The 11117-nt window shown below is 38.2% G+C and overlaps 1 protein-coding gene across 1 annotated transcript; it reads right to left on the bottom strand.

Annotated features, from left to right (window-relative positions):
* Positions 1-817: 817 nt before the first annotated feature.
* vdac1 (voltage-dependent anion channel 1) lies at positions 818-10993 on the bottom strand (the record flags this gene model as incomplete). The annotated part of the gene is given in 9 exon segments (XM_014018419.1): positions 818-2324; positions 2517-2574; positions 3464-3614; positions 4403-4630; positions 4785-4837; positions 4951-5103; positions 6853-6902; positions 8733-8802; positions 10921-10993. Coding segments are annotated over 9 exon segments (928 nt in total), but the record flags the coding sequence as incomplete, so codon positions are not given.
* Between the last annotated feature and the right edge of the window lie 124 nt (positions 10994-11117).

Here is an 11117-nt window from a genome sequence, read left to right as displayed (position 1 = left end):
AGCAATGGGCACAGCAACTTAGGGGGGGGACAATAAAAAATTGACTTTTTTGAAAGTCTTTTATTTTGAAATTCCACATCAGATCTGGTTGCCACTTTCTGGTTCTGTTCTAGAGGTGTCCCTCTGTCACCCAGAAGTGGTAGCAGTCTTTGGAAACAGAGAGTTTCTCAGCAATGGGCACGGCAACCTATGGAGGGAAAATAAAAAATTGTCATTTTTGAAAGTCTTTTATTTTGAAATTACACATCAGATCTGGTTGCCACTTTCTGGTTCTGTTCTAGAGGTGTCCCTCTGTCACCCAGAAGTGGTAGCAGTGTTTGGAAACAGAGAGTTTCTCAGCAATGGGCACGGCAACCTATGGAGGGAAAATAAAAAATTGACATTTTTGAAAGTCTTTTAGTTTGAAATTACACATCAGATGTAGTTGCAAGCATAGATAGATAGATAGATAGATAGATAGATAGATAGATAGATAGATAGATAGATAGATAGATAGATAAGTTTTTATTTTATAATAGTTTTTCAGCATATATTATTTTCTGTTTGCAAATGCAGCGGCTGGAAAGCTATTTTGAGTAGGTCAAACATGGACCGGATTTGCGCTTTTATTGTGAAAGCAGCACGTAAATAGGTTTACCGTAATGTCTTGAGCCACCGCGCAATTGTAGATTGTGCGCTGGGCCGGCTGGAGTCAGAGCCGGCTAGCTTTACCGCGGTGATATACYTGTGTTCCTTAACGTGTAGCCACTCTGCATTAATTTTACTTTTATTGTATGGACCTTAACCGTGCCATTGATAAAATATCATACACCCTGTATGTATTTGGAATTTTTATTTCTGTATTTTCTTGTAGTTTATTTTCTAAGACCATGTAAAAGATAGATGCTTTCACCTCTCAAATCTGGTGTAACGTGAGCACTGCCACACAACTTAAAACAAAAATTTCTCCTCTAATATACACGTGAATCTTACAATACATGGCAGTCTTCCACGGATTTGATTGCCTTCCAAGGCCTCGATAATAAAATGATTTAATGGGCAGTTGTGAAATATTCCTACCAAAACGTCAAATTCATTTGGGATGTCAAGGTGGTAAAGACATTGCTTATTATAGCAAAAAATAAAAAATAAAACATAACTGCTTTAGTGAAGGTGATTACTGTTCAATAATACAGTAATGCCACCACACTAAAGTACCCTAAGAAAATTTAAATACAATAAGACACACATAATGAAAARAAAAAGAAGGAACTGGATCTGTTTTTTAATTATTATTATTATTTAGTTCAAGGAGTGACAGTCCTGTCAAGTATAATAATCTTGATTCCCATTCCCAGTTGTGGAAGACAACCWTTTCCAGGAGTGTTTTTATTTTCATCCTCCTAAAAAGCTCAAACTCTGATCAAGAAATCAGTAACATTCACAACAGTTTGTCTTCTTCGAGATAAGATTTATCGTATATCTCTGTCTTTCTAAGACTTTCAGTGGTTTCTATGCAAGACCTTCAATAAAATAATATTCTCTGCTGCTAAATGTAACAAAAGACATGATTCACAGCAAAAGCACAGACACAAAGGACAGGCAACACAAAAATACAGAATGTACACACTGGGGTGTAGTGTCTCTTAGAGCTACTGGCAGCTGTTTACATCAGGGGCAAATAACTCTTCTCCTTTAAAATAAAGACACACAAGAGCTCTGAGTGTTGGAAGTATTTGAATAAAAACACTACACCTTTGGAGGAAGGAGTGTTCATCAGTGCTATGTAACAACACCCTCTGGAGGAGTAACCATACAAGTACATTGAGTATATATATATATATTTGGCCTGATCTGATTTAAATGTTCCTGTTTCACTGTTTTTAATGTACAAGAAACAAATTAAAACATTGCATGAGAATGTATACGTAAAAGAAWAAAAGGAGACCAACATGAACGCATTCAAGGCTACTGTTCCCTTACAAGTTCTGCAATGTACCAACCTTCAATTAAACTGAAAATTTTGTTTTAAGATCAGCTCTTGAAATGATGGATGTTGTTTTACGTGGTCCTTTGAAAGTAGGAGTGTTGTAGGAAAAAAAAAGAAATCACCACTCTGCCTTGCTTCTACCTGTAACATTTGAGAGGAAGGGGAGGGGCTGTTGTGAGGTGGGACTAATAAAAGGACTGATTTCTTCTTTTTTTTTTGGTGAGGAAATGCTTGTAGGATTGGAGAGCCACTGCCTTCCCTTTTTATGCCTGGAACTCAAGACCAAGACCGAGCTTGTGGCCACCAGAGTTGATATTTTTGCCATCAAGTAGMGCAGAAAGTGTCAGCTTGATGCCTGCAAAACACAACATTTATATATTATTTTCTACTTAAAGAAATTTTACAAATGATGACTAATCTTGATGTCATTGAACTTCTAAGAATACAAACTCAGTAAGACTTGAAATTATCCTTGATCATTAAAACATGTATATAACATAACATATACTGTATGTGTCTATTTCAATAACTAACTGACTGCACCCACCTGGCTTCAGGGTCTGAGTGTAGCCAAGACCCACGAGGCTGGAGTTGTTCACCTTGGCCTGTGTACAACAMATAGTTTGAAGCAAAACATTTAAACATTCAATAATCACTTAAATAACTTCTGTTTAATCACTTAGGATTTTCTTTTAGATGAATGTGTTTGTCTGTGTCTCTATCCTGTCCCTCAACCAGCCGGTTGAAGCAGATACTGAGCCTGGTTCTGCTGGAGGTTTCTTCCTGATTAGCAGGGAGTTTTTCCTCTCCACTGTTTGCTCAGGATGGGAGACTGTGATGAAGTGATTCAACACAATCTGCTGGTTTCTTCTTTAGATTGTTCTTTTTTATATACAGTGCCCTGTGACAATGTATGTTGTGACTTGGTGCTATATAAATAAAATAAACTTGAACTTGAATGAGAATCTACACCAACGTATGAAGAATGAGTTGAACATGGATAAAATATTGAAGAACTACATCTGCTTAGACACCATTTTCCAAGATTTACTAAAACAAATATACATGTATTAAACCTCCTTAATTGTTAAAGAATAATTTAAATGCAATAATAGCTTAAAGTCTGTCATAGCTCAAAACCAACTTAAAATTAAAACACCTGTCAGTTCAAATAAATATAGCCTAAATAACCTAAGTTAACAACCGAGCACACTAATTGGCTCGGCTGCAAGGGGGATTTACGACTAATGTGATAGACAGGACTGAATTAGAAGAAGACTTTCTACAGCAGACACTCATCCTGTTGAATATTTTTGTTTGAATGGGTTTCAAGAGAAACATGGTGTATACACATACATGGACTTACAGCTATGGATCATTTGTCAGATTAAAGAAAACATATTTTAGGAGGGGGGCGAGGGTCCGTACAATACCMTTGATTTTAAAGTGAGGCATTTAATCCTCACTTTAACTTTAAAAATGAAAGTTACTCACAGAGAAAGAYGCATCCGAATCAATCTGGTATTTGGCAGCGATGCCAAAGCGGGTGTTGCTGTTCCCAGCAGTCCAGGCCAGATTGACAGCTGTTTCCAGCTTGTCGTTCACCTTCTGGTAGATGGAACCACCGAACTCTGTGCCATCATTTCTGGGGAAATAACAATTTGATAAATTTTATAGAAATGTAATACAAATATTTCCTTATTTAGATCCTGTTTCTATTTAAAAAAGGGGCAACTAAAACTTCTGACAAGGAAAACTCATTTGGATTTCACGTGTCTGAGAGTTGACCTCACAACAATCAGTAACAGTGAACCCACCTGAGATGCACTGTTACTGATGAAAAGCCCACATTAACCTTTGTCTGACCCCGCATTACCGCTTCAGCTGCAGACTGAAACTGACAGGATTTGTCAGGGGGCACAGCAGGAACAAGCCCTGTCCCTCACGCTCACTGTCTGACACGATTTCCTTCTGTGTTCYCACTCCAGCTCTCTTTAGTAATACAAMYTTTCACTTGAGTAAAAATTAACCAACTGACTTCTAACAAAAAGCTGAACAGCCAACAACAAAACAATTCATTTAGGAGCAGTTCTACAGGTGTAGATATGTCTACATACATTTGGTCATGCAATCAAATGCATGTAGTGTGGTTGTATAGTGATCTACCATCACCAATGTTTGAGTTAGTCCCTTAAAATGGCCGCCGCTTAGTTGGAGAGGCCATCTGGAGACAGACCGAGGTTTCTCTGCAGTTTAAATTATTGCATCTCTGTTCTCCAATAATTATCACAAGATGCGTTATTTATAGTCCAGTATAATTACAGTTAATGGTTTTGTAATTTGAGAAGAATCAATATTAGAGCTACAATTAATTGGAAACCGTTTAAAAGACGGTAGAACAGCATGTTCATTTGCTGCTTCATGTAGACTTACACATTTGTATGGAGCTGGAACTCATCAGTCATGTATCCAACAGCAAAGTTGCTYTGAGTGACTTTGTTCCTGCCAGCCTCAAAGGTCGTCTGATAGCCAGCGAGCCAGCCTTCGAAGCCCACCACGCCGGCACCGTGGATAGCTGTGCCGTTGATGTCGTAGTTAACGTCACAGCCGAGGTTGATGTGCTCACATTTGTAGCCTGTCTTGATCTTGCCACCTTTCTTGCTGGCAGTATGTGTCACAGAAATAAAAATCAATTATTGACAATATACAGCTACACTAAACTTTAGTGGCAATAAAAAAAAGTGTAGTTTAATAAGAACAAAGCCACCCAGTTACCAGCAGTAAATTTTCTGAAGCTATGAAAAAAAATTATTACCCAGTGTTTGGGGAGAAGGATGACTCAAATGTAAGCTTAAGACCTTTAGTCAACTGTGGAAAAACAGAAAAGCATTACAACAGAGGACATAATTTTTCTTTAAAAAGTAAATATTAATTACATTCTCTTCCAACATATTTTAATATGACTCCTCACACCACATCACCTGGTCCTCAATGGTGATCTCTGTCCCCAGGGTGTTTTCAGTGTTCCACTTCTCTGTAAAGGTCAGTCCATGCTCCATCCACTTGTATTTGGTCTCCAACGACCCACCAACTTTACTGGTCTCAGTATTGGCAGAACATGCGCTGGTGAACTCCTGCAGATGATTATAACCCATCAGTCATACAAAAACTTCTAAGAACCGAGTATTTACTCAGGAGAGAACGCTCTAATATTGAGGCGCTGCACCAGTGCATTTCAAAAATCTTCTTAAATGTGTATGCATCAACAGAGGTGCCAACCTGGAGCCATCCATCATAATGATTGTCTCAGAGCATTTGTGCCGTGCGTTCGTTGGTATTCATACAAACCTACTTATTTCTAGATGGAGAGATTATAAGTAACAAGTGATAAAACAGATTTTATAAAATGGGTGCTTTATGAACATAACTTTGCTAAACAGTACATACATCTATCCTATTAGTGGGTCTCCTTTATTCATTCACCCTTCTATAATCAGACTCAACAGCTGAAGATGAATTTGTAGTCACAGGGAATTCTTGTCACAATATTTAAACTGAATAAGGAGGAAACTATATTTGTCTTTTAAAAATAAAAACAGATGAAWAGTCTTTTCCATTACTGAGTCCGGCTMCTCTCGGCTCAGTTCGGAGGGGTAACGTCTTTTAAATGTAGCTGCTGTATATATTGTCTGACTTTTATTTTGTGCAGTAAAGATACAATCTGCTGTTTKTTTTTCATTGAGTTAAATTCATAAGTAAAAAAAAACATATTTACTCACACTCCGAGTCATAAAGTGTACAGTAGCTGTAATTTCATGTATTAGAAAATCATTTTGGTTTTGTATTACTGCATTTATAAGCAACGGTTTGCTGTAGCAGGGTATTTAGTCTGTAAATAATAATCATACCCTGCTACAGCAAACCGTTGCTTATATTGACTCTGAACAGAAAACCAACGATTAGCCTCRAATACGGTCAAAATTAATTACTATTTACAATAAATGTAGAGCTTGGGCTGTTGTTTTTAGCCTGGATCGCTAACTAGCGATAGCCGCTAACTAGTTAGCATCAGAAACGAACACGCACAAAGGACACATCGGAACAAACTTTATAAAAAGGTAGTTTCACAAGCGAGACGTGTCTTATAAATTATGTTCAATATCTCACTAAATGCACGAAGCCCTCACCGTCTGCAGATGAAGTTTCTGAAGAGACCAGTCTACAGTAGCAGCAGCTAGCTAACTAACTAACTAACCGGTGGCTGTAAAGAGCGATCCCCTCCATTTACCCACAGCAGCTGTAGTCCCACGGCATTGAGCCACTCCCACTGTTGTTGTGGTCCTTCACTGCTCTGAAATGGGCCCAATATATTTTTAGCTTCTCCCAGCGCTCCGCCATCATTTGGAACTACGTGATCCAGGCAGCTTCACTGGCCAATCATGACTGCTACATGCTTCGGCACCTCCATGCCCCAAACTGTGCCGGCCTCAGTACTACCTCGAGAGGAGGTCCAAAAAAGTGGGCAGAGTGCGGCCAGGAGTCACAGTGGAAAGACCGATAACGGGTGCGGAGTGGGGTGGAGCCAAACCGAACCGCGTAGGTGGAAAAATGCTGCTGCAGCGGGAGGCAGTTCCCAAGAGCTCGGCGCAAGGCCAGATCGTTATAAATGTCTAGTACGCCGTAATGGTTCAGAGCGGGTCTCAATATCGTAATGATTACAATGAGATCGTAATGGTTGGCACCTCTGCATCAATTCAAACACTTTGTGTTGCTCAGAAAACAAGGTGTTTCACTGTCAACCAGGACCTCCTTAAGCGAAGACGGGACTCCTGCAGTCTGGGCTGGCAGCACTGATAATCTGATAATGAATGGTGACAACTTACCAGTCCATTGTCAGACTTTGTCTTTAAGTCTAACTTGATGACCCCAAATCCTGAAAAAAGGAAGGAAAATGAATACAAGTCAGTATACAAGGACAGCCGTGAAAATGACTTTTTTAGGTTTATTTACCTTTTAATCTGAGTAATTTCACATTAACCCTGCATGACTATACTTGACAGCTATTTAGAGATTATGACGTTATTGCTTTCAATAAGCACACCAGAGCTCAGGTTGAAATGTCCTGTGGTTTCCACTTAATCCTGAGCCTAAACATGTGGCAACAAACTAAGGACACATGCTATTTTATAATTCAGACTTGGTGTTGCATAAAAAAATCCAAACTGCTGAAAGGTGTGGAAAATCCCCAGATATTTATTGAACATTGGTGTTTAACCACCGGGGCACAGCTGTGTACAAAAAGACCAGTTGTGGCCAAATCTTTTAAATAACCTTGATTGATTTACAGCACAAGTAGAGAAAGGTTACTGTAGTAAGCAGGGTCAAACATGTTCAATATTTCTGTTAAAGGGATCCCCAATTAGTTGTAACATTAGACTTCATTTGATAAACATATATTTTAATTGTAAAATAAAGACTAAAAATACTGTAGGCTGTTTAGTTTTTATCATTTTTAAACTAAACGTTTTAAAATATATTACATGGACGGGGCCATTTTATTTACAAGCAAAGCATTCAGGGTAAATGATGACATGGATAGGCATCGGTGCGAGGCTGCTAGCGAGCTACATCCACCCTGAAGGTTAATCTTGGACAATATCTGATGATCGACTCTTTTAAATGAAACCAGAGAGCGTTGACAGAGAGGAGAAGGTAGAAATGACTCAGCCTGGAACTGAAAATATGGATGGAGGACAACAGAGTTGCTTCATGGAAGAACATCAGCTTAAGCCTGTTAGCCTTTGTGCTAGCACCGACACTATATTGCCTTATATGTATTAGCTCAGCGCTACACATTCTCCTCTCATCACTGAGGTCCTCCATCCACATGACAGAGAGGGGAACACAAAAATGACTCAACCTGTAACTGAAAATATGGATGGAGGACCTCAGTTTAGTCACGCTATCACTGAGCTAATACATATAAGGTAAAATAGCATCAGCGCTTGCGCAAAGGCTAACAGGTTAAGCTGAGGTTCTTCTTCCATGAAGCAGCTCTGTTGTCCTCCATCCATATTTTCAGTTCCAGGCTGAGTCATTTCTACCTTCTCCTCTCTGTCAACGCTCTCTGGTTTCATTTAAAAGAGTCGATCATCAGATATTGTCCAAGATTAACCTTCAGGGTGGATATAGCTCGCTAGCAGCCTCGCACCGATGACCTATCCACGTCATCATTTACCCAGAATGCTTTGTGTGTAAATAAAATGGCTCCGTCCGTGTTAAAATATATTTTAAAAAATTTACAAAATTAAACAGCCTACAGTATTTTTAGTTTTTATTTTACAGTTAAAATAAATGTTTATAAAATAAAGTCTAATGTTACAACTAATCGTGGATCCCTTTAAGATTATATAAAAATTGAACTGTGAAGACTGAGCAACCAAGAGAATAAACAGCAACTCTTATAAATGAACAAAAACCACTTAATAAAGATTTTAACTTACAAAACTTTGTGTTTCTATAAATAAAGCTGGGACTTGGGGATTAGTCGCTTCTTTTTAAACAATCTTCACCATTTAAGCAAYAATCAGCCTAATACAGAACTGCATCCATAGCACATTTTAAGCAAAACGYTCTTTAATTTGTCTATTTACTTGAGTTTTTCTAACAGCGTTGCCCTATTATCATAAATCAGTTTTCTATAAACTAATACCACTTCAAATTGACAGAAATAACTAAGTGTGACAGGCGTCTTTGYGCTTACCATATCCCTTTGTAAAAACATCCCTGGCTGACTTTCCAAGGTCAGCATAGGTGGGAGGTACAGCCATTATCTGTAAAAAGGGGGGGAAGGGGGGGGGGGGGTTCTTTTAGTTCAAACTTTTGTCTTAAACCAGCACAAAGGTGGGCAACTGAACAGACTAAGCATCATGTTTCCAAAACAAAAAAAAATGTCAAGAGCATATGAGGGTCATCGACTGACTGGAAAAGTTTTTTTTTTTAAGTTTTAACTATACAGACTTTATTCTTTTTTAGTGGGTAATTTACTTTTCAAAAATGTTTGCCTTGGATATTATGAATATTTTAAGCAAGTATGTCCACTTCATTTTAAACTATTTTGCATTAAAAAAAAMCACTTTATTTTTTCCCTGAAGCTCGTGTTTCAAAAGGAAAGCAGCCAAGTCCAGAATGGACAATGTGTCGCGGCTTGAAGCACAAAGCAAGCTCTTTGCTAATCTACTGAACCGCCTGCTATCATTTACGAGAGCAACTATTTGTCTTTTATTTTCATGAACACACAGTTACACAAGGCATTTCATCATCTGAATTTATAAAAGCACAACAGTAAGTACAGGACCAGCTGTTGCGCAGGGGTATTGATAACAAACATGTTAATATTGAGAGAAGATAATGTGTTTAAAGACTATGCAGAAATTCTTGAATTCTTTGTGTCATTGCAATTGCTTATGTAGTTCAAGGCAAAATCCACACCAACCCTGAAAASAGGATCAAATTAAACTGCAAGTGAATGATTCTGAATCTGAAATGTTATAAGCCAAATTTAGTTGTGAGCCTGTTCAATGGACTAAATTAACTAAAATCCTACATTTTAATTCAGCTGGATCATGACTATTTGACAAAAATAATTAAGTACATAAAAAAACTTTTAATAGACCTTTAGAGCTTAAAACAGTCATCTCCAAACTTTTGGCTTATGATGTCTGAAAAGTAATGTCACTCAGACACTTGCCCAACTACACATATTTGTCCTTGAATAAACAACTCTGTGTATTTATGTTAAGTCAACTACAATAATAGTCACTTAACCGGGATGCCAAGGTGTTTGAAATAAGACTATGTAAAAAGAGCAAAAGCTATTGGTCACAGCAAGTTCTTACTTTGATATTCCAAGTTATGTTTTGACATAATTGAGGATCTTCAGAATAGAAAAATGACTACATCTTGTATCTAGCTCATTGCAACACCATGCTGTGTTTGACTTGTCTGTGTGCAGTTTTATATTTCCTCTCAAAGTCTAACTACACAAAGTGAATGCCAAATCACATACGAGACCTTCAGACAGCTCTATAAAATGAGTCACCACGGCTATATTGATGACATGACAAAATCAGGAAGCATTTACTACAGCATTTACATTCCGTGACTTCTTACAAATGGATTGCTCATCATTAGRCTGCAACACACCCTCTTGCTTGGTTTCCTCACAGGCAGAAATGTTAAAGGACGTGCTAAAGGACGTGGAACTAAGCGTCAAATTAACAGCTGAGGARTCCAGTTACGATTTCTGTTTGAAATGTACATTTATATGCATCGCATAATAACTTTGAAGGCGTCAAMCTGCAAGAAGACGAACTTATCTAAGCATTTATTTTATATATTTTAACAGTCCTTCTGCGCCGCTTCAAAGTTAACATTTACAAGAAAAAATAAACTAAAGCAAAAGGAAAGAAGCAGAAAAACACTGCTGTAATTTTACAGACTACTGACTGACGCCTGACTCGTGATGAAAAGGTTACTGAGCCAGCATCTTCATGCCCTCGCGTTGCTAACAAATTAGCATTAGCTTGGTGTCAAGGTGGCAAGGAGATAAGTGATTCTTATAAGCAATATAAAGGCAGCTTATGAAGCAGGAAAGTCGTGACTTGTCAAAAGCGACGAAAAATGTGAACTTCTTGATCACTATCAGCTTGCACAAGAGCCGACTACTTTCCAATTCAAATGACCGCAGCGACAGATATTAGCTAACCAGCTAGCAGCAGATGGCATGTATGAAAGTAGCAGGCCCAGCATCTTTGCTGCATTTCCATCCTTTTTCTGTTAAAACGGGCAGAAAAAACGAAATCTGTATTCAGAATTCACCTATAATCATAACTGAGCAGTGAAATCAAGTTTAGATGTGTTGTATTCCACTATAAAGATACCAAACGCACCTGTCTATGTGTGTWTCCCAGTCGTAGCCGAGGAGTAGCCTGTAAAAATGCACAAAAGGAGGAGAGGAAGGAGATGGGGCGGAGTCACGCAAGTTACATACGTGCATGTATGGCAAGCCAAATTATCATGTATTAGTTGGACGGGCTCTCAAAACCTCATTTCCATAAATCTATTTCTTTTTTTTTTTTTTTTTTTT

Source organism: Austrofundulus limnaeus, unplaced genomic scaffold (genome assembly GCF_001266775.1).
Source record: "Austrofundulus limnaeus strain Quisiro unplaced genomic scaffold, Austrofundulus_limnaeus-1.0 Scaffold192, whole genome shotgun sequence".
Lineage (NCBI taxonomy): Eukaryota > Metazoa > Chordata > Actinopteri > Cyprinodontiformes > Rivulidae > Austrofundulus > Austrofundulus limnaeus.
Note: the sequence above shows the minus strand (reverse complement) of the source record. Positions and strands in the feature narration are given on the sequence as shown.